Here is a 23,884-nt window from a genome sequence, read left to right on the forward strand (position 1 = left end):
AACTATTATTCAATGCAATGCCATCTTGTGGTAAACGGGAAAGCTGTCCATGCCAAAAATGCACAGGGACAGGGACACTGCTGTTCCGCAGTATACAAAACATGTTCAAAACTGCTGACTTGAAAACAGAAAATATATATATATTAGTATACTTAGACTTACAAAATGTAAGTTGTGATATGCAAGACATTAGAATTTGAGAATCAGCTCTGAAGTTCTCAGTACGGGAAAGACATGGACCAGTTGGAGGGGGTCCAGAGAAGGGTCACAAAAATGATCATAGAATCACAGAATCATAGAATCATAGAATAGTTAGGGTTGGAAAGGACCTTAAGCTCATCAGGTTCCAACCCCCCTGCCATGGGCAGGGACACCTCACACTAAACCATCCCACCCAATGCTCTGTCCAACCTGGCCTTGAACACTGCCAGGGATGGAGCATTCACAACTTCCCTGGGCAACCCATTCCAGTGCCTCACCACCCTTACAGTAAAGAACTTCTTCCTTATACCCAATCTAAACTTCCCCTGTTTAAGTTTTAACCCGTTACCCCTTGTCCTGTCACTACAGTCCCTAATGAAGAGTCCCTCCCCAGCATCCCTATAGCCCCCCTTCAGATATTGGAAGGCTGCTATGAGGTCCCCATGCAGCCTTCTCTTCTCCAGGCTGAACAGCCCCAACTTCCTCATCCTGTCTTCATATGGGAGGTGCTCCAGTCCCCTGATCATCCTCGTGGCCCTCCTCTGGACTTGTTCCAACAGTTCCATGTCCTTTTTATGTTGAGGACACCAGAACTGCACACAATACTCCAGGTGAGGTCTCACAAGAGCAGAGTAGAGGGGCAGGATCACCTCCTTCGACCTGCTGGTCACGCTCCTTTTGATGCAGCCCAGGATACGGTTGGCTTTCTGGGCTGCGAGCGCACACTGCTGGCTCATGTTCATTTTCTCATCGACCAGCACCCCCAAGTCCTTCTCCGCAGGGCTGCTCTGAATCTCTTCTTTGCCCAATCTGTAGCTGTGCCTGGGATTGCCCTGACCCAGGTGTCAATGACCAGAGGGATGGAGCACCTCTCCTACGAGGAAAGGCTGAGAAAGTTGGGGTTTTTCAGCCTGGACAAGAGAAGGCTCAGGAGAAGCCTTAGAGCAGCCTTTCAGTTCTTAACAGGGGCCTGTAAGAAAGTTGGTGAGAGATGCTTCAGCAGGGCCTGTAGCGACAGGATGAGGTGTGATAGCTTTAAACAGAAAGAGGGGAGATTCAGGCTGGACATAAGGAAAAAATTCTTTACCATGAGGGTGGTAAAATCGTGACTCAGGTTTCCCACAGAGGTGGTGGATGTGCCACCCCAGGGACGGCATTCAAGGCCAGGCTGCATGTGTTTCTGCTCAGAATCAGCTCAGCATGTCATGGCCATATAAGCCAGATCACTGTGTAGGACTCTTAAGTTCTCCCAGAGCCCGTCTGTTTATAAACAGCAGGGCGGCATCCCTGACCCGGCTGACCCGGGGATGCAGGCACTGTCACCTCACTGGTCACTATCCCTGTCCGCCCTCTCCCTCCGCTGCGGGCAGGCTCACCCACATGGCCCGCCTCGCTCTATGGGGAGCTGCCCTCCAGCACTGGAGTTTTCACCCTGCCACCAGCGCTTGCAGGCATTGTCCTACACCAGTGACTGTCACACATAAGGATACACTCCCCACAAATCCCCCAAACCCATGGAAGACCTCGGGAGAAGGCCCAGGGAGAGGCTGTTGTAAGTAACAGCTCCCACACACGCTCTCTTCACGCCCTCAGCGCCGGCGCTGACGGGACTACGTTTCCCGGCAGGCATTGCACCGAGCCCGCCCGCCCGGCGCCGCCATGCCGGCTGCGGCGGTGCGCCTTCCGGCGGGGTGACAGGGAAGGGCTTCGCTGCAGTTCCGGGGTCTCCCGGTGGGAGCGGCGCGCACGTGTGGCAGCGGCGCGGCCCGGCCCGGCGCGGCCTCACCGCCGTCATGGCGGCCGTGCGGGTGGAGGAGGTGCTGGCTGCCGCCGAGGAGCAGGAAGCGGAGAAGCGGCGGAGCGTGGTGGTGGAGAAGGAGCTGGAGCTGGAGTTCGACCTGGGCAACCTGCTGGCGCTGGACCGCAACCCGCCGCCGGCGGCGGGGCTGCGCGGGGCCGGCCCGCAGCGGGAGGCGCAGCTGCTGGCGCTGGCCCGCGACAACACGCAGCTGCTGGTGGCCCAGCTGTGGGAGCTGCCGGCCGAGCGCGCCGGCGGGGCGGGAGGACCGCTGGTGGCGCGGCTGCCCGAGCCGACCTTCCGCCTGCCGCGGGAGAAGCCGCCGCCGCGACCGAAGCCGCCGACGCGGTGGGAGCAGTTCGCGCGGCTGAAGGGCATCCGGCGGCGCAAGCGGACTTCGCTGGTGTGGGACGAGCAGGCCAAGGAGTGGCGACGGCGCTGGGGCTACCGGCGGGCCGGCGGCGACCCGGCCCGCGCCTGGCTTGCGGAGGTGCCGGCGGGCGCCGACCCGGAGGAGGACCAGTTCGCCCGGCTGCGGCGGGAGAAGCGGGAGCGGGTGGCGCGTAACGAGCTGAACCGACTGCGCAACCTGGCCCGGGCCCACCGGGCCGGGGCCGCCGTCCCCGCCGCGCCCCTCCACCCTACGGGCCACCAGAGCAAGGAGGAGCTGAGCCACGTCGCCCGGGTCGCCCGCGTCTCCACCGCGTCGCTCGGCCGCTTCCAGCCACGCCTGCCCAAGGAGCCGGCAGAGCCGCCGTCCCGCAGCGGCGGCAGGAAGCGCCGCTTCGAGCCGCTGCTGGGCAACCTGGCGGCGGAGCGCAGCCGGCAGCTGGAGCTGCTGAAGGACATGGGCAGCAAGAAGCCCGTCCTCGACATCACCCGTGCTGTCAACAAGCAGCTGCGCCAGGAGGAAGCCGAGGCGGCCGCCGCCAAGGGCAAGAAGCAGTCGCAGCGGGGGAAGCGCGGACGCCGGCAGCAGCGGACTGGGCGCAGCAGCAAGAAGAGTGCGGCCCGGCGACAGCAGCAGCGGCCTGGGGGCGGCAGCACTGGTGGCAGCAGGAGAAAGAAGGCATGAGGGACTACATGGAGCACGGGGCTGGGGGCGCCTGCTGAGGTGTGGAAGGGACTGTCACTGCCAGCCTCCTGCCTCGTGCTCTATTCCCACACCTATTTGTCAATAAACACGATCCGGCCTTTCTTAAAATGTCCTGCGTGTGGCTTTTAGCTGGCAGCCGGGGAGGGCTGTGTTCTCCATCCAGGGGAAACCGGTGGCGCGTCGAGGGTGTCAGGAGCCCCGGGTCCCTCCAAGCAGGGTGTTTCGTGGGGACAGTCAGGTAATGTTACCAGGTAATACCTCACGGCTGGCTGTGGCTGCAGCATTCCCCGGCCGGACTGAGGCTGAGAGCTGTGCTCTGCTCAGGGCAGGTGGCCTCATGGTGGAGCTCTTGCTCTGTAAATCAACTGTTGCTGCTCAGCTCTGTGCCGGGCTCCCTTACAGAAGGAACATGAAAACTTGCTATAAGGCTTATTGCAGGGCCTAAGAAATAGTGCAGATTTCCTAGAGTTCTGTTGAGTGAAAGAAAAAAAAAAAAGTCAAAGTTGGTGACCAGCCACTGCATTAGAAATTTGTATTGAACAGCAGTTAAAACATGAGTTTCTCCTTGTATTAATAGTAATCTGTCATTTCATGGAAATCGTTTCACAGTGTTTTACTTTACTAAGCAGTTTGAGACCAGAAGTTAACTCAGACTTCTGCTTATTATTCTTTTTGACTTTGTAGTGTCTCCTGTACACGTGAAATAAAAGAATACAGAGTTTGCTGCCCTAAAGTGTAGCTTACCTACAGGACAGATGCTGTTTCCTGGGCCCATTCTTGGTAACAGCAGCAGAAAAACAAGTTCCAGCAATCTGAAGTAAATTAAGTTCTCAGACTTGCAAGTAGTGGACTCCTGAGTGGATACTGTCATAATATTTCGCTGCAAAACAGTTTCTGAAAAAGGTGACTAGCAGTTCTGTTGTCTTACTCTGTTTCAGTTCAGTGGGATGGCAGCATGTGCAGAAAGCAAAACCTCTTTATAAGGCAGTTGCTGAGGGCAGAAGGGGTGCATACACCTTGGAGCTGAAGGGATTTGGGTGTCTTTGACGGACTGTCTATAGTGCTCAACCTATGGGCTTTGCTTAGGATGTGTTCTTGCCACTTTAATGTGCCTCACGACCGTGCAGAGCAGACTGCACCACTACAGGCTGCTTCAGACTTGCTGGTGGCACAAATGGTCTTGTGGGCACAACCCACTGACACCAAGCCTTCAGAGTAAGCATATGATAGGGAGTGCAGGGGCAAAAGTGTTTGGACAAGGGGGAAAAGTTGATCTGAGATACATTCCAGACCCCTGATTCTTCCCATAGGGCACGTCGGATGCCTCCTTAGAACAGGTGTGGGTTGCGTCTGCAGCTGGGGGACCCTCGGTTACCTCGGGAGCGGAGCGAGGGCGGCGCTCGCTGCCGCCGGGCTTTGGTCCCCGTGCGACTGACCCCGGGGTCGGGGAGCGGGCGGGAGCCAGCGCTGCCCCGCCGCCAGCCCCGAGAGGAGGCGCTGCTGATGGCTCGGCCCCGACCCGCGGCCCCCAGAGCCGTGGCAATGGCAGCCGGGCGGGACCGGGCAGTCCGCCTCCTGCGGCAGCTGCAGCAGGCCGCGTGAGTGCTGCCGGGCCGGGCCGGGCCGGGCCGGGCCGGGCCACGCCACGCCACGGGAGCCACCGCTTCGGCGGGGCTGGAGCCGGAGCCCGTTGGGGCCGCCCGCTGGGCTCCCTCCCTTTACGGGCCGGTGCCGGCAGTGCGGCGGAGGGTGAGGCCTGGCGGCAGGCGCGGGGGTCTCCCAGTGCCCCTGCCTAGCGCTGACCTCCCGCCTCACATGGGTCCCCCCGTGGGCCGCCTGCCAGGGCTTACGCGTGCTCTCCGGCCGGTGGGCCCGCTCCCGCTGCGGCCCAGGCCTCCTCACAGCGCCGGGCTGTGCTGGCAGGCCTCGCTGGGGCTGGGCACGAAGGGCGAGTGCGCACAGGACGCTTGGGCAAGGACAGATCTGTGTTTCTGCTTTAGTTTTCCCGTTTAACCGTGCCATTTCTTTTACCTAGATGTCGGTGCCCGAGCCATTCCCACACTTATTCCCAAGGTAAGACTTGATACGCGTCTCCAAATCCGTAGGAGCCCATGGGCCTGTAGGGCCAAACATACTAGTGTAACCTGGGCAGATGGTGCAGGTAGCAGGTAGGAAAGAGAACTATTTATAGGATAAGGTAAGCACTCTGTTATTTTCCAGCTGTGCAATTATAGTGGTTATTGTTGGAGAGATTTACTGTTCCCACATAAACCACAACCAATGCATCCTGTCCCTCCCTGCCTTTACTATGAGGCAAGTTGGTCAGAAATCTGCTCTGGCTGGTACTATTGCTGTCACCAACGGGGCCATCTCAAGATCTGTTTTGGGGGGATCAATGCACATCTGTTACATTGGGAAAGAAACAGGAAGTGATATGGGTAAGAAGGACCTGTTGACCAATGTCTGCTTTCTCCTTAGGGGTTTCATACAACCAGCCCTGAGAATGCAGCTCACATAGGCCAGGGTTGTGGAGTAAGAGCAAGAGAGCTGTGCCGCATCACCCTGGAAGGAATATCTGTTTGCAGTGACTGCAGGGAGGCTATAGGAATAGTTATCTGTGTGCTGGTCAATATCCAGATCCAATAAAAATTAGTGTTTCAGGCCATAATTTCAGCAGTGTGTAATTCTGAGTGGCCTGGTTTCACCTTCTTTACTTAAGACACTCTTTAAAGAATTACCGTTACCATTTTGCATATGGAAAAGCCATATATATGTTCAGGTATTTGTTTTGCCCAAGACCATCATAAAGCAAAACAATCGCACAGCTGAGAAATAGAATCTCATTCTTCTGCTTGTCTGCTTGATGACCTACTCAGTCAATTCAAGCTAAGTCCTTGCTAAATAGAAGTCTTTATTAAAAGCCCTCTCTGAAAGGTTTAGGCAGCAGTTGAGTCTATAATGTAGCAAGATGGTTTCAGTTAAGTAAGTCTCCAAATAGTGGGAACTGTAGCAGACAAAAAATGTTTGTTTTGTTTCTTGGCAGTGTTCAAGCAGATAGTGGAATTTTCAACTCAGTAGAATTCTTCCTGAAAGTTAAGCTTGGCTCAAGACTATAACAGCAGGGCATCTCTTATATCATTAGAAAGCAAGAGAGTAAATGGCTTTGACATATTCTGAGCCTGTCAAACTAATGACTTGAGAGTACAGCGGACTCAAACTCCAGGAGAGGTCAAACATGTACAGCCTGGCAAGAGACAGCAGTGAAAGAGCTGATAGCAGCTGGCCTGAGCTTGAATAGAAAGTACGTAAAGGATTTTAATACATCTATCTGTTACTGTTGTGGGTCAGTGCTTCAGTGCACGCCAGCGTGTCAGTAAGACTCATTATCATGTCTTCACTCATTCTATCTGAATCCAAATTGCATATTTTCAATTAATATAGCAGACAGAAGGCATGATTTCAGCAGGAAGAGCAGAATGCCTCTTCTGATATTTTCTTGGAGAGGAATTGGCTGTTTCAGTTCAGGTAGTTTGTTCCAGTTTGGGGCAAAATCAGGATATGTAAGAAATTGAGATTTTTGTGGTAATTCATGCAGGAATGGCATGGCAGAGAGCGGATGTGACTGAAATACTATCCTTATAAATATCTTCTCTCTTCCACTGAATGAAGTTGATAGTGACCCACTGCTCCTTATTAAAACTCTGTTTATTATGAGCAATGCATGGAGTTTCTTAATTTTCAAGCAAGCAATTCAGTTTCAGCTGCAAGTTCACAACTAAGCAGAAGTAAAAAGAAGTGTAAAGACCTGTTAGTATCAATCTCACATGTACAAAAGATGTTCTCTGTCCATATGCATATGGAGGATGTCTCATGGATTTGTCTTAAAAGTTGTTCTGAAGGTTATCATGTAGCCCCAACACATTTGTAACTCCTCTCAACCTGTATGTAGCAGCCTGTACGCTCTGAAGATGATCAGTGCTACTTGGTATGTGCTGCTTTGGTCTTTGCAGACAGAAAACAAATTCTCATGCAGACTTCGTGCTGAATTACTCAGGTTTTACAGGAAAGAATTAATTATTGAAAGAAGGAAAAAACCACTTGGTTTGACTTATATGAATCAAATCAAGTACTTGGATCATTTAATCTCACAAACAACAAGGGTTGAAACGGGCAACTGCTACCCAGACATGCCAAGATGACCTGTGCAAATGTATTAGTGATTTTAAAAGCAAAGGAATCTGTCAATCTAGTATTGAGATACAGATTAAAGTCACTTTTTGTTCCCTAATTTTACTGTTTTATTTCCATTCTAGTCCCTGACCGGCCTACCCTGGGAAATACAGACTATGCATTTGAGGTAGATTGAATAATAAAATATATTTGATTTTAAAGTATCTTTTATAATTACAAATATGTCATTTAACAAATGTTTATGTTGGTAAACATTTATATTTCCCTTTGACTGCTTGGGACTAGATGCATTTCTCAATTTTTCCAGAAAAAATACATTTTCTTCCTTTTTTTTTTTTTTTTTTTTGGTAGATGGCCATTTCAAACATCCGGTATGGAGAAGGAGTTACTAAAGAGATTGGCATGGTAAGCTCCCATAGTGTAAGTGCAGCACTGGTGAAGAGTTATTTTCTAAAGGGCTGCTTGTGCTATCAATCCATTTTGTAAGGAAAAACTTATATATACTGTGTCTGAATCTCTACAGCTTTGCAGTCGGTGTAGTCACATATGTAAGTGTAAAAAAAGGCTGGAAAATACTCTGTACAGAACAGAAGCATGTTACATCGGTGTTGCTGTAGTAAAAATGAGCACAGGAAATGCAGCTTTGTGAATAATGAGATTGTTGATGATTTACCAGGATTATACAAGAATATTTTTCTCTGACAGGGAATTTAATGCAAAAAGCTTTGAATCCTGGTGACTCACCAGGATTTTCTCAAGAACACTTCTGTCTCTTCTAGTGCTCATTAAAATGAATTGGAGACTTTCCATTAAATTAGCTGGATATTCTGAGTTTGCACTGCGAAAATGTATAGTTTTTGTTTCAGCAGTGGAGATGATTCACCTGAGTACATTGTTCCAGTTTGCCTTTGTCACCGGGATTCTTCATTTGTCAGTTTTTCCTCTCTTTCTGGCATTTATGGCATTAACAGTTCTCTTTTCTTTGCAAATTTGTAAAGTAAATTAATAGATGGTAAATTAAGTTAGACAGAACTTCTGTCTTTAAACAGCATTAGGATTATTTAGAATTGCATGTATTCAGTAGGTATTGTGACAATTAATTTAGCAATTGTTAGCATGTAGTAGTATTTTTCTTCTTTTGGCTACCTTATTTTGATTTTTCCTCAGTAAATTAATATTCAGTCTAAAATTTTGAAGATTTTAATGCTGTGCTTTGGTAGGCAGTTAGGGGAGACCTAACCTGTGTACAAAGCTTTTTATGTCACACGAATTGTGTAGGAAAAAAATACTTCAAGAAAATATTTCACATTTTACTGTAGTCTTAAGTGGCTCCTCGTGGTTTTCACTTATTCAACATCTTTATCATTAGTTTTATTCTATCATAAGACTTCACCTGTATAAGTTGGGTACCCTTATTCTTTATGCTGTTTTCTGCATCCTCTATGTATGTGGTTAATCCTCTTTAGCTGATACTGTTTCAAAAATTTTACAGCTATAACCAACTATTTTTAGATTGGGTTTTGTATTATTTTTTAATTATTCCAGTTGATTTGGATTAGTATTTAAATACTTTAATTCATTATTTTATACCAATTTTTTTGTTTTTTTAATTTCATTGTTATTGTAGGACCTGAAGAATCTTGGTGCTAAAAGAGTTTGTTTGATGACAGATAAAAACCTCTCCCAACTCCCTCCTGTAAATGCAGTACTGAATTCCTTGGCAAAATACGGTATAAACTTTCAGATGTATGATAATGTCCGGGTGGAGCCAACAGACCAAAGGTACTACTTTTGATAACATGCTTCTCCAGCTAGTGCCTTGACTTTTATAGCATGCCATGGAGCTGCTTGAACACTCCCTTGTGACCTGTATGCTGGTCTTAATCGTTAGTTTCTCTATGTGCTGTTTTTCTTCTAATTGGAAAGCTTTTCTTGTTTTCCAAGTTTCCTGGATGCCATTACATTTGCTAAAAAGGGAGAGTTTGATGCTTATGTTGCTGTTGGAGGTGGGTCTGTAATGGACACCTGTAAAGCTGCCAACCTCTATTCGTCCAGCCCTATGTCAGACTTCTTGGATTATGTGAATGCTCCTATTGGTAAAGGGAAGCCAGTCACTGTGCCCCTGAAGCCACTTATTGCAGGTAAAGGAGGAGGAGAAGGGGACTCGTTCTATACTCTGTATGATATTTTTGCTGAAATCAGCTTACCATGACTATTTCAGCTTCCTTTCAGCTTACTGCTCCTCTAGTTGTATTCAGCAACAATTTTGCTATTTACTTCAGTGAAAATAAATCACAGGTTTTGTCATTAGTTTGTTTAGTTTAGCCAAATTTGACTTCTTTTATTGACAAAAGTGATCAAAGTTTCTCTTTGACTTGTTGGCTTCTGATCAGGGATACCGCCACGATTTCCTGGGGCCTGTACTTTTGGTGGCATTACTATTGTGGTTTTATTTATTTATTTTGCAATATTATGTATTATTTATTATTTGTTGTTATCCCCATTCTTCTTTTTAAGTTCCTACAACATCTGGAACTGGAAGTGAAACCACTGGTGTTGCCATTTTTGACTTCAAAGAGCTAAAAGTAAAAACCGGTGAGGTTTGTTTTTTTGTCTGCATTTCAAGACAGTGACTTTTCCAATGTCTTCATTAAAATAAAGGGATATTGCATGTCATTCCAGGTGTCATTCTGTTTGATTGAACTACCACAGGCAAATTTTAAGAGCTTAAAGGTTTCCTCTTTGAATTAAATTTCTGGCATAGTGACATAATGAAATACCTATGCAATATAGTGGATTATAGTTTGAAGGCAAAACAGGAAACTAAGATCTTTCAAGTCCTTAAATGGCAGAAAATTTTAATTGCAAAGGAAATTTCTACTTACATCCAGGCTCAACCAACTGTTCCTTATTTCCTCTGTATTTTTCTTTCTGCTTTTAAGACTTCTGTTTCTTTGTTGTATAATTGCAACCAGATGTTCCTTTTCCTGACTTTTGAAACCTCAGGCCTGAGATGCTCTGCAAGTACGGGGCACTGTCTTCCTTTGGCCATTTCATCCCTGGCAAACAAAAATTAAGGCTAAAATGTCATCTTAAGCTTCGTAGCTGTTTCAAGGTTTTACTCAAACACAGCATGTGGATTTTATATGCCGCACAGTCTACAGTACATGGGACCCAAATTGGTATGCTAAGGAGTTCTGCCCATAGCTCAGTTTCCTAGTCCGTATGTAGTCAGTCTGTCTGTATGTCTGTCGCTCTCAAAGCTACATCTGTGACCCATAACAAAAATATGAAGGCACAGTTATTACGAATACTGAAGACACCAGTTAGCCATGGCAATTGATTGCAAACACAAACCAGTCTTGCCATCTGATTGTTCACAGAAGATACAAATCTAAGAATATTGTTGCAGATGCCATTCAGCACAGACATTTTGAAAGCACAGGGTACTCAGGAAGGGTTACAAATGGAGAGAGAACTTTCTGGTGTAATTCACTTCAGGCAAAAGTCTCAAATCATCTAACTCTCTCACAGGGACTTAATCATTGGTAAGACTTACATTCATAGGTACTCCTCAGTGTCCCTTCTTTCTCTTTTCTTTTATCTTCATAGTTTCAAATCATTTCCCCTCATTATTGTTAAGTTATGAACATTAAGCTTGCCTTTCCTATTCTGTTGCAAAAAATCTTTAACCCCTTTTTCTTACTTACGTATTACAGGTATTGCTACAAGAGCCATTAAGCCAACATTAGGCATCATTGATCCTTTACACACACTCTCTATGCCTGAGCGAATAGTGGCCAACAGTGGCTTTGACGTGCTTTGGTGAGTTCTCTGTAGAGGCCGCCACTTGAATTTCTAAGAATTTTGGTTTTTTACTGTGATGATTGCAAAAAAAATATAAGGCACAGGAAAGGATGATCTTTTTTCTTCCTTTCCTGTTCTTGTGAAAGTGGTCTCTGTTATACTTTTATTTAATTTCACGACCTCCCTCAGAATGTATCACTCATTTGCAGAAATTTTAGTGTTTGCAGTACATTGGAGAAGCCATTTGCTTCCAGGATGGTTGTTTTCAGGAAAGAGGCATCCCTTTTTAAGAGGTCATGTAGATGACTAATCACAATTGCAGCAGCGTTTAGCATGTCTCATAGACATAGCAGGGAGCAGAGAACAAGGATTTTCTAATAAAAGCCACAATGTGTCAACAACAATTTCTGATGACGTGTGGGATGTTGGCAGGTCTTAGCCCATTTAAGGCCATTTTCAAACCTGTCTCATAATTTACTTTTCACTTGGCACAAAATTTTCTTCACCCTAAACCTACAGCTTTTAACTGCACCAAAACGCATGGAAGTTTCTGTTCAGAGAGGCAGAGCTTACTGTGCTCTGGATGCTGTTTATATTGAAGTAAAAGATGTATAATGAAACTGATTTCTCTGGCTAGGTGAAGTATCCTGAACTGCAGTGTCTGTAGTGGAATTGAGGCATTTGTTCGTATGTGAAAATGGTTTGGCTGTAGTTCTGTACATCTGAATGTGGCTATGTAGGCAGTGCCCCTTTTTTATGTGGTCAGATTCGTGAGTCTCTGGGAGATGAGACTGTTGGCAGTTCCATTTAGCTTAAATATCATACTTCTAATTTTTTAACAGTCTGTACCTCTGAAAGAAAGGTAGTTTGCAATGCTTCCAGTGCTAAAGTCCCTTACAGTCCCTTTCCGACAGAGAGGAAGTGCATCCATTGCAGATGTACAGAGCTCTTTGGTGAAAAGCATTACACACCAAGATGCCTGTTCATGCAGCCTAAATTTAAGCATGGTGTGACCTGATAGATTGTGATGATGTTTGGATTGTCTTCTGTGTGGAGAATGAAGTGATCTGGAAGCGCCCAGTAGTCTCCCAGTGGTCTATGAGATTGTATTTCTATTTTTGGCAACGGTTGAAACACCAGAACCCCAGAGATATATGAGAAGAACCTGCATTCAAAGGACAGCAGGGGAGTAAAAAGGAACTCTCCCACTTAAATAATTCATGTTTCAATCTTCCTTTTAGCCACGCTCTAGAATCATACACGGCTCTTCCTTACAACATGCGCAGTCCCTGCCCTTCAAATCCAATTAACCGGCCAGCTTACCAAGGCAGCAACCCCATCAGTGACGTCTGGGCTGTCCATGCTCTGCGCATTGTGGCTAAGTATTTGAAAAGGTAACACATTTAACAGCCACCTCCCTCACAATATGTTCAGTGTCCAAAAAGGGATGCTTAGAAGAGCATAAACTTTGGGCTGAAATTAGGCGAACTACAACATTAAACCTTCATTTTCTACCCTAGATTTCTCTTAAATAAAGCAAAATATTTTGAAAGTAAAAGCAGTGTTACTAGGTTGTCTTGAGGAGACAGCTTTTTAATGCTCTGTGGATCTGTTTCATAAATCCTTAGTTGAAGGTATTTCAAGCTGCTCAGTTAGTATGGGAGCAACATTCACATATTTTTGTCAAGAATCTGTTTTCAATGACAGTATAAGGGGAATATATGACAAAGTGAATGACATACTGTGATTTCTGTGACCTTCAGTGTAAATTAAGATACATCCACCAAGAAGCTAAATATGTGCACTTACAAAAGTGCAGAATTATGCATTTACTGAAAACTAGCTCATATTTAGAAGATCTTCAATTTACATTAAGCTTTTACTTAACTGGGATCAGTTTGGTAGGGACCAAACTTTGGTTTGATCCCTAGAAAAATATATTCAGCCTGTATACAGTTTTTGTATCCCATGTGTGCTTCTATTAAAGATCAGTGTGAGATTTCATATTTTTAAAGACTTTTTACAGTACCTGGCTAGTCAAAGTAGTTGTTTGTTGTCCTTGTGGAATCTATTCATGAGACTTTTTCTTCATCTTGTCAAACTACACAAGCAGTCTGATGCATAGGAAGGCAAGGAGCTCTTCCCACACAGATGGTGAGGTCCAGACCACCACGTAATGCGGTGGTGAGAAAGCTGGAGGGATCTTGGAGTGGTACAGAGGATTGCCAATGCTCCTAAGCAGAATTGTTAAACTGCTGAGGTGAATATGGCTAAATTCACTCTATTTACTCCGTTTTTGGAAAAAAGTAAAGGAAACTTGCCCTCCACTGAACTGGTTTGATCTAAGTATCGATCCAGAAGCAGTCCTCTGGCTGAACTGTGACCTGATACTATTTCCAGCGTTTTTATTTCAGCTTATCTTAAAAGTTTTTGTATATCTGTCCGTAAAGAAGCCTTCTCCGGCTTTTTCATACTGAATTACCAATCTGTTTGTGAATTCACTGGTACCATTATCTCCATGGTGCGCAGAGCCATCAGAAACCCTGAGGACCGTGAAGCAAGAGCCAACATGCACCTGGCAAGTGCTTTTGCTGGTATTGGCTTTGGCAATGCTGGTGTTCATCTCTGGTGAGTATGGAAAAATATTAACCCCATCCAAAGTCAGCTTCTAGCTAGTGTTTGAAGCAGATTGTCAATCACATTGCTGCTTTTGTTGCTGAATATACAGTAAGACATTGTAGCCTGGCCTGTGATTCATGGGAAGTCCTGTGCTGTGAGAAATTGATGGGCCCTTGGCGTTTATGTGTATAAAGATTGTGTATTCTGGCTTCTGATACTCAAATCCAAACGTGAAAGTTACAAAACATGGCCTTTACCTTCCTTGTCAGTAAAAACATAGGGAAAGAAAAATCAGTGGCATGTAAAATGCTGGATTTCATGCCAGATGTTCTGCAGTGGGACAACAATGAGGTAATTCCTGAACTGATGCAATTGTCTGTAAGTTTGTTTATGGGGTAGGCAAATGGTAGGCTAAAATGAGCTGCAAATAATATTGCAAGGCAATGTAGTTTCATACAGGTGAAAATCTCAACAGAGCAAAGCTTAAGCCTGAACTGTGTGGAGAATTTATTAGCAATCATTCTCTTTGGAGACCTTCTTTTCATGCCTTTTGTTTGAAAAACTACACTCTTTAATTATACTTCAAAAATCATGTTTATTTTTCTTAGGCAATGTGATCATGTAAGGGTGCAGATTATGCTATTGTAGGCATATCTCTATTACTTTAGTAACTGAACATCTTCCAGTCCAGTCAATGGAGTAATATAACTTTGCACATGCAAAGTAAGGAGGTACTACTTTTTACAACTAGGTCCCTAAGGTGCAGGAGGTGAGTAATCTGTGCTTAATATCCATACAGATTGAATACTGGGACTTTTCATCAGGGACTGTAGTGATAGGACAAAGGGTGATGGGTTAAAACTTAAAGAGGGGAAGTTCAGGTTAGATACAAGGAGAAAGTTCGTCACTGTAAGGGTGGTGAGGCACTGGAATGGGTTGCCCAAGGAAGCTATGAATGCTCCATCCCTGGCAGTGTTTAAGGTCAGACTGGACAGAGCCTTGGGTGACATGGTTTAGTGCGAGGTGTCCCTGCTTATGGCAGGGGGATTGGAACTAAATGATCTTAAGGTTCTTTCCAACCCAAATCGTTCCATGATTCTGTGATTCTATGATCTGTACGGAAGAGACTTGCATACCAAAGGCTGACCACACAAGGGACTGAACACAGATTTTCCAAATACTAGGAGAGCTGCCCTAACCACTTTCTCTCTACTCTGTTCCAGCCATGGAATGTCTTACCCTATTTCTGGTTTGGTGAAAACTTACAAACCAAAGGATTATAATGTGGATCACTCTTTAGTGGTAAAACTTGGTTTATCTTTGCTTTTGTAGTGTATACATAAATTATTGTATAATTTCAGTTGTTTGTTATCTCAAATTAATGGAGTGGGACTTTTTAAAAGGGCATGTGACAGTACAAGAGGGAACGGTTTTAAACTGAAAGAGGGTAGATTTAGCTTAGACATGGCAAAGAAATTCTTTACTATCAGGGTAGTGAGACACTGGAACAGGTTCCTTTGAGTAGCTGTGGCTGCCCCATCCCTGGCAGTGTTCAAGACCAGCTTGAATGGGGCTTTGAGCAACTTGATCTAGTTGAAGGTGTCCCTGCCCATAGCAGGGGGGTTGGAACTAGATGATCTTTAATGTTCTTTCCAACTCTAACCATTCTATGATTCTACGGACGAGCATTAAAGCACATTGAAGTTGAAAATAAATGTCCTGTTGATGTGACTTTATTCTTTCTCTTTTTCCCCTCCCAGCCACATGGCCTTTCTGTGGTGCTGACATCCCCAGCAGTGTTTGCTTTCACGGCACAGATGCATCCTGAGCGGCACTTGGAAGCTGCGGAGATACTAGGTAGAATCTCTATGGGTACAACTGACTCATACAAATGGAATTCTTTCCAAAATGTCTTTTGGGGAGGAAAAAAGAAATGTGTACAAGCAATTGTAGTTGGTTGTTGCAGGGGTTTTAAGTTTAAAAACAAGATTCTGGAGTCTGAGTTACACATAATGCAAACTTAGGTAGAATGATGCTAAACTTGGATGATGTACTTAGAGAAGCAAACTGGAGAAATGTGTTTCTTTGCTACAAAACAGAAAGGTTGAAATTAACTGTAGATTTGTTACTAATCAGGGGAGAGTAGCTGTGATTGGCATCTGTCTTGGTGCTTAATGGAAAGTAGTTACCTTAGAGACCATCAAACAAACAAGTACTTAGGTGCATCTGTTAGCTAAAAGGAAGCACTTTGCCTAACAAATTCCCTGCTGTGGCAATGAATTAGGGCAGTGATGTTTTGAATTGCTTCTGATATTTTTCTGTAGCACAAAGCTGTGTGTTTCCATCTTCCTAATGTAGGCCTTAGCTTGTTTGTAGGTGTTGGGATTTCTCAGTGGCCAGTGTCAAGGCAAAGCATGGAGTAGGTGTTCTGTGATGGCTGAGAAGTGAGTTAATGAACAAAGTGGCATTTTCTGCTTCTTAGCAGAGTAAAAGTAAATACTGCAAGCTGACAGTTCATTTAAAAGTTACCTTTTCATACAGTGGTTTCTTATCTGTGCAACCCATCACCAGAAGGTGTTCTAGAGAAATGGTACCTCTTCACTGCACCTCCAGTGTGACTGTGTGTACTAAACTAGCTTTCAGTGAGGTAATCTTGGAGCTGTTAATAGTCTAGTTGTGACAGCACAGATCTGCCATGGGCTAATTTGTTTGTATCTAAGGTCAGGTTTTTTGTCTGCACCAGATTCTGTGTTGTAGTTAAACTGCTGCTAATACCCAGGCTCGCTAATGAGCCATCAGAGCCACATGTGCAGCAGTGAAAAAAGCAGAGGGAATGTGGTTAGGGCAACTCCCCTTGTGTTTGGAAAATTTGTGTTCAGTCCCTTGTATGGTCAGCTTTCGGTATGCAAGTCACAGCCATTCAGTCACATGCAGGACTGGCTTCCTTGTATAAGTAATCCGAAAGAATTCTGGATTTCAAGAAAGAGTATGACTTTTATATAGACAATGAAAATATCCCTGTATTTTAAAGCGGATGTAAAACAACATGGTCAGGAAAACTAGAACAGGGGGAAACTCTGTTTATTTTGTAAATGTAGGCTGATAGGTGGTTCAGCCTTCCTCCAAAGTACACAGTCCTACCTACGGCCAAAACCAAAACACAAAAGTAGTCAGAATCATATACTAAGCTACAAAATGTCGGTGTTCTTACAGCAATAACACACAACTCAGAGTTGACTAAAAATGTTTCTGGATAACTGGGCAGCACAGTGTATCTGAGAATTTGAACTCTGGCTCCTTGATTTTAAAACAAGTGGTTGCAAAGGAGTTCCTGTAGATTCTGTGGTATGAACTGCTGCCATAAATCCTGTCTCTAAAAGATGTGTTCATTTTCTCAGTAGAAATTTTAACTATGTTACTGTCTGCCTTGCTGTGCTGACACATGTGGCATGGAAATGATTTGTTAATTCCCACCTAGGGTGTTTACTTCTGATTCCAGTCCAGAGTCCAGCTGACTACAGTAGCTAATTCAAATGTCATGTTGCCAAATGTGATGCCTAAGAAGATATTTTATGATGAGGAGTAAATTGTGAACTTGGGTACAGCCAGAAAAAAAGCTTAATACCTGCGAGGTGGATTCTTGAAATATGGGGGGGGGGGGGCAAAAATTTTCCAAGTGCAGTCAAAGACTGATGTATCCTTTAGGTTGAGCAAAAAGAGAGCTCTAAAACTACAGCAATATTTTAAAACTGCCCTTCACATTTGCTGTCCTTTTTTTCCCCCTTACTCCCTTTCCCTTTTACTTCACTCTGAAGATACTGGATTTATGTTCTGGTTACTTCTGTACAGCAGACCCCAGGATATACTCAGGCTGCATGGCATAATCACAGTAGCATAAGATTTTGTACAAGACTGTCATACCTTATTTATCAGTTTATCCCAGATACTATATTCTGCAGTACTGCCAGACTTACTACCCAAATATCTGAGCTCCTCAGATGAGCTTGTTGGTCTCCTCTTCGTTCCCTTTGAACATTACACTGAACTGTGTAAGGATCAGGGAAAATATTTTTCCTGTAGCTATGTTGTGCTATTACTCATCTCTCAGTATTGCACTTGGGCCTAACATAGTTCTGGTGTGACATCATTGAGGTTACGCAGAGAACAAATTTAGCTCAGCTTACGTTGAAAAGAAATTGTAAGGAGGAAGCTGTGTCTTCTATCTGAACGTGTTTTTCTTATTACTCTTAAATCCTGACTGTTCATTGAAGAAAGGGAAGCAAGCTATTCTGCAAGGAATATTGGCAATCTTTCACTTTATATCGATGCTTTCATGACTTGTTCAGTAGATATTTCAAAGATACCAGTCTTCCTGTATGTTCTATGTTCTCCTACACAAGTCAGCACATATTCGAATAGCAGTAAGTTTAGTATTTATTTAACCCCTTGAATACTGCTCTGCCCTCTCCTGTCATTCTCGGCCTACACGGTCTTTGAATGTGTACTTAAACAGAATAGTCAGCAGTTTCCATGTCCTCTAGATGTCAGCAAACTCAAGGCCTTAAAATAAAGTTAGCATTTGGCAGGCTGTCCATAAAAATAAATGCCATTGACATTCATGCTGTTAGTTTCTTTCCTCCCAGCAGTTAGTCAGACTGAAAAGTGCTTCTCCCTGTGAGCACAGAGGAAGAGAAAGTGAACCTCATGTGGCAGTTAGTCTTTCTGGCAGCAGATACCTGCTTCTGATCTTGTTTTAGTTCACCTTTCATAAACTATTCCAACTGTAAAATGAGGACTGATTCCTCGTTTTGCTTAATGTTGCTTTTAGGGCAGTGACTGTTATGCGTGGGTATGTATTCAGCTGATAATATGATTAAATTAAGTCCAGAACAAGCTTTCTCCACTCTTTCCACCCTACAGTCAAGGCATTATGTCTTATTTTAGGAGCTGACATCTGCACTGCCAGACTCAAAGATGCGGGGCTTATTTTGGCAGACACACTCCGGAAATTCCTATTTGATCTGAATGTTGATGATGGCTTAGCTGCAATTGGTTATTCTAAAGCAGACATCCCTGCATTAGTCAAAGGCACTCTGCCTCAGGTAAGAGAGAAAGCAAAAGTTTTTCTTGTCAAATAAAATGGAGCAGATTTTTTAAACTGGAAGTGTTTCTTTTCAAGCAAATGTTATTTCTGCTCCTAAAGGAAAACAATTAAAATGGAGAACATTATGGATAGTCAGCTGTATTTTGTTTCTGTGCATAGTTCAGGTTTGTCTTTTCGATGGGATGGTGTGCATGCTGCAGTCTGTTCTTTGCATGGATTCAGAAAGAATGGCTAGGTGTTTGGCTTTGTGAAACATCACAGTTTTTGAAAAGAGGATGTTTTTCATAGACCTTTGATCTTTATAGGAGATGCTGCTTTTTCCTAACTGTCCCTGTTGATTATGCATGCAGAATGGGTTCTAGATAAAGCCTTCAGACTAAGTGCTATCTGGTAAGAATAATGTTGATCACTTTGCATTACATTTTTCCATATTGAGAAGTTGCATTTTTCTTCCCAGATGGCTTTTTTGTTCTGTTGACCCCCATCAGAATTTGAGATAAGGTCCCCTGGGATGATACGGATTAAACTTGTAATACACTTTATTGTTTAAGTGCTCACAAAGACACTGCAAAAAGCAACACATTGCTCCAAAAGCAAAATCCAGTGTCTTCCATGTAAAAAGGCAGTTTTATTTGTATACTATGGACTCTTCTGTCTACTTAGGGTTTACTTCTATCAAGTAGCAAGGGAAATAAACACCATGGAGAAAGTGAAAGTTTTGTAGGCTGAAAGATTACCAACTTTTAACAGCAGTACCTCTTACCATGTCTGGTTCTCCTTATTCATAAATCTGAGAGACTTATAATGAAGGGTAAGTATTAATATTCGCTTTCATACCTGATAAAATTACACAGAGGTGCATTTAGGATTACACACAACAGAACAGTGGCAAGGCCAGGAAGAAACCTAAAGTCTCTGAGGGCCCATCAAATAGACTATGCATGTAAATTGTTGTGGGACATTTTTGAGGTTTGCTCCTTTAGAACTGTAGGGTTTGGGTCATCACAAATAGAACATCTCGTTACAGACAAGAGTGAGTGTGGCAAAGAAGATGCTGTGCCAAGGGCTAGGGTGGCTGGCCTTGTGCTGATGTTTGAGGAGAGATGGGGAAGACTGGAGATGAGAGACTGCGAAAGGGCTGTTCTCTAGCCCACCCACCCCCTGCAGACATCCCAGAGGCAGCTGCAATGGGGCTGAGCCTCTGCTGAGCCTGGAGCTGCTCATTTTTGGCATTAGGCCAGAACACTGAGTCAGACTGAGGGAGCTGGGGCCTTGCTGTCTGGGCACCAGTATGTGTCAACAGGCTTGTGCAGAGGAACTGGTGGTGCCTCTGTGTCCAGGCATGAAAGAGGGGCATCCCTTTGCAGCCTTCTGTCAACAGAGCTGGGAAATGCTACAGTCTGTCAGGGTGATAGTCTCGTGTCACCCAATGTCACCATACAGTGCTGCAAAACTGTAATTTGGCCCAGAGTGCCCTAACAGAATAGAACAGAATCAACTAGGTTGGAAAAGACCTTTAAGATCAAGTCCAACCATTACCTCAGGACTGCCAAGACCAATACTAAAGCATATCACTGAGGGCCTCATCTACATGGTTTTGGAATATAAGCCTGGTTTTTGAATGCAAGCCTGGTTTTTGAATACAAGCCTGATGATTAATTCATTGAGTACTTGAGCACAGAGGAGTTGTATTTTGCATATTGTGAGGCTGAAAAAGACAGCATTCTCTTGCTCTGGTGCTGTCTGAATTTTCTGTTTGGTCTCAAAACTGCATAGAAGAATCTTTGCCTGTTCTTTGGCTGCGTCTGTGTTCATAGCAGCACTGGTCAGGGATGGGGAGAGAGGTATCATCTGATTGCTACTGCTGCACGAGCAAAGCTGCTCATGTAGGTAGGTATGCACACAAAGCTGCACTTTTCAGACTCATCACAAGCCACGCTAACCATGCTGATCATGATTATGAACCATGAATATGTCACAGCTGACTTCCTCACCATGCTATTTCACGTGGGAAGTTTACAGAGCGGTGGCCTCTGGCTGTGTAACCACATCCAGCCTGTCCACAAATCACAGCCCTGTGGGTTGGGAGGGAAGTGGAGCAGCCACAGCATTGCACAGTGACATTGTGGTGGGCAGCGATGTGTGCTCCACTCTGGAAGGCACTGAGCCTGCTGAGGCAGGGGGCTGGAGGAGTGCCTTCTCTAGCACCCCACTTGGTGCACAAAGCAAGGTCCCTAGCAAATGACATCTGTCTCACATGTAAAAAAGGAGGTAAAAAGGATTAGAGCTTCTACTGGGATCGCCTCTTCCATGAGGGAGGTGTTGAAACAGGTTATAGCAGAAGAAACTCCCTCTTGCCAAAATAGGGTCATAGAATGGTTTGGGTTGGAAGGGACCTTAAAGATCATCTAGTTCTAACACCCCTGCCATGGGAAGGCACATCTTCAACTAGACAGGTTGCTCAGTGCACTGTCCACCCTGGCCTTGAACACTGCCAGGGATGGGGCACCACAACTATTAGGGGCAACCTGTTCCAGTGTCTTTGAAGGTGCTTGTAACTCTCTCCAGTCTTTCAATAAATGTTAAAATCGTTGACTGTTGAAAGCATAGAGGTGCTAATAGTAGCCAGTATGAGTACATTCATGTTAGGCCTTTCAGCTGAGTATTTCTGCAGTGACTGCATCCCTACACGAATACAGCTCCTCATCCTCAGTAGCATGGAGCTTTTTGGAATTGCCATCCTTGCCTTTGTGGTTATTTTGTCAAGCAGAGCGGTGAAGCATATACCTGAGCTTCATTTCAGTCAAGGGAACTTCAGCACCTGAAAATTTTGTTGAATCACCATCCAAATGAAGACCCAGCTACAGCTGTTTTGTAGTCTGATTCCAAGGTGTCAGGCTATTTCTTCAGCAGTTTCACCACTGTCCCTTGCTGTGTCTCTTTTTTGGAGTCCGAGTTGCAAGCACTGTTTACTGTCCTCATCTGCAGCAGTTCTTGGGCTTTGAGAGATGTTGTATTTTGAAAAGCTTGGTCCCTAAAAATTGAACTCCCTAGTTCCAATTCTGGCAAAAATGGAGTGTATTCCCGGATAATACCCTCCAGAATACTGACGTCTGTGACTGACAGGTCCCTTGTTTGAAGTACATGACTTTGCAACTGAACTGCATTCTAATCTTGCTTCAGTGTATTTAATTACAGGCAATTTTAACTAATATATTCTTGAAAGTATTGTATAGTTGATGATGCTTCAACCTTAATTACTTGATTGCGTATTTGCAAAATCTTGTTATTCTCTGTGAAGGACATTAGTACAAAGGCACATAGTTCAGCTACTGTTTGATTCATTTTATTGGCAACCTTCTATAATCCAGTGTTTCATTACTCTTGCAGGAGAGAGTGACCAAACTATCACCACGTCCCCAAACAGAAGAAGACTTATCTGCTCTCTTCGAGGCTTCCATGAAGCTTTATTAGCTTAAACATTTTGTTCTAAAAAGTATGTCCTGTTCTAACACAAAGGTAATTTCTGACAGCAACAGGGCTGAATTTCTTTTGAGAGTGGAAGAACTTGGGTACCTTTGACTTCTGTTGAATCATACAGTGCCAACCGGTCAAGTAATTCATCTTCAGCTAAATGGTGCTTTGAAGCGAAGGCTCGATGGTGGTTTTTTCTTGCTTAGTAGTCAGTGGTATTAACTTGCATAAAAGTTGGAGCTTTACTGAAGGCTTTCTTGTACTTTAGAGGTAGTCAGAGGTGGAAAAATGTTTTAAGGGATCTTCCAAACCATTTCACAAATCATGTTTTTATTTAAATTGTCTGTGATTGTCTTTAAGAAGTCATGCTATTTAAGAAATAATTGAGGTAATTTTTAATAAAGAAGGGTGAGTCTCCTGCAGAAAGTGTCAGCTTACTATATTCTGTTCCACTTCATCATCTTTTTACTATCAGGCTTCGCTAAGAAGGCTGTTGAACTGGGGTACTCTTTTGTTGTTAGATTAAGAAAAAACCTACACACTTTATGCATGTTTGGGAAAAGCTTCTTCAAAGTTTGCTTTGGGTTAAAATTCTGATGTGTCTTGTCAGATATTTATCTTTCCTTTTAAGATCTATAGGAAGTGCTCATAGGAGAAGCAAAACCAGAGCAAAGTACAGCCACATGGTCAGCAGGAGCCACGTAACGGCGAGACATCATCCATCATGGTCATTTTATGTCTGTGGAGGCAACAGCTCCCTTTTCCTGCTGTGTTCCATGGAAAGAAGCTGACAACTCTACCTTGCTTCTCTGTGTAGCTGTTGGTTTTGCTGAGCTCCTGCAGGTGCTGTCACTCAGAGTGCAGCCACCAGCTTAAGGAAGTGGTGGTGCGCTGTGGTTCAGTATTAAAAAGTGGTGGCATGGCAGTGGCTGCACAGTGCCCTGCTGGGAGCACGGGTTACATATGGGAGTGAGTGTGCACGTTCAGAGCAGTTAACCAGCTGGTTGACTGTCAACTGAGAAAGGGAAGTGGGAAAGGGGGAAATGAAACTTCTTTTTTAATACTGTTTTTCGTTTTTAAAAACTGCACATGGTTTTGTGTACAGTTCATTTAAATCAGATTCTCCTTCATGCTGGACCCTTGCAGCATCTGACTCATGCAGCTACCACGGCGCAAGACAAACACAAGAAGAACCCCATAGCCTCCAGTGTGCTTATTTCTGTCTGCTAGCAAGGGGGCACTTTTCAGTCACCCAGTTGCAGTAGAAGGCTCTATACTTAATGCTCTTACAATAGGTGGATGGAGGCTGGACATACTGTTTTTAACCACAGAATGGGTTTAGTGTCCATAGGGACTGCACTGCCAGTATACCTCAGCCTGTCCTGTGGTGCACATTTGCACCACATTTGGTCCTTCTGAATCTTGTCCTCTGATGAAAGTGCCCACAAGAACCTCTGTCACAAAGGCTGATGTTGTAATAGCAAGGGGTAAGGGATTCACTTTATTGTAAAAAAAAATGTATTGAAACTTTACTGAAAAAAAAAAAACCAGCAAAAACCACACAACTTTCTGTCAAACCTGTTTGTATATAATC

General features: G+C 44.4%; 2 protein-coding genes across 2 annotated transcripts; both read left to right on the top strand.

Moving 5' to 3' along the window:
• Positions 1-1,885: 1,885 nt before the first annotated feature.
• Positions 1,886-3,203, top strand: RRS1 (ribosome biogenesis regulator 1 homolog). The gene has a single exon (XM_065669380.1). The coding sequence runs from the start codon at positions 1,995-1,997 to the stop codon at positions 3,072-3,074; it is 1,080 nt and encodes a 359-aa protein (XP_065525452.1). The 5' UTR covers positions 1,886-1,994; the 3' UTR covers positions 3,075-3,203.
• A 1,342-nt stretch (positions 3,204-4,545) lies between these two features.
• ADHFE1 (alcohol dehydrogenase iron containing 1) lies at positions 4,546-22,716 on the top strand. The gene is made up of 14 exons (XM_065668370.1): positions 4,546-4,693; positions 5,131-5,168; positions 7,409-7,452; positions 7,638-7,691; positions 8,914-9,068; positions 9,231-9,427; positions 9,804-9,881; positions 11,006-11,111; positions 12,335-12,487; positions 13,623-13,721; positions 14,936-15,014; positions 15,473-15,569; positions 18,657-18,814; positions 22,207-22,716. Exons 1-14 carry the CDS (start codon positions 4,599-4,601, stop codon positions 22,288-22,290), a joined length of 1,437 nt encoding a protein of 478 aa, XP_065524442.1. The 5' UTR covers positions 4,546-4,598; the 3' UTR covers positions 22,291-22,716.
• The last annotated feature ends 1,168 nt before the right edge of the window (positions 22,717-23,884 follow it).

Source organism: Lathamus discolor, chromosome 2 (assembly GCF_037157495.1).
Source record: "Lathamus discolor isolate bLatDis1 chromosome 2, bLatDis1.hap1, whole genome shotgun sequence".
Lineage (NCBI taxonomy): Eukaryota > Metazoa > Chordata > Aves > Psittaciformes > Psittacidae > Lathamus > Lathamus discolor.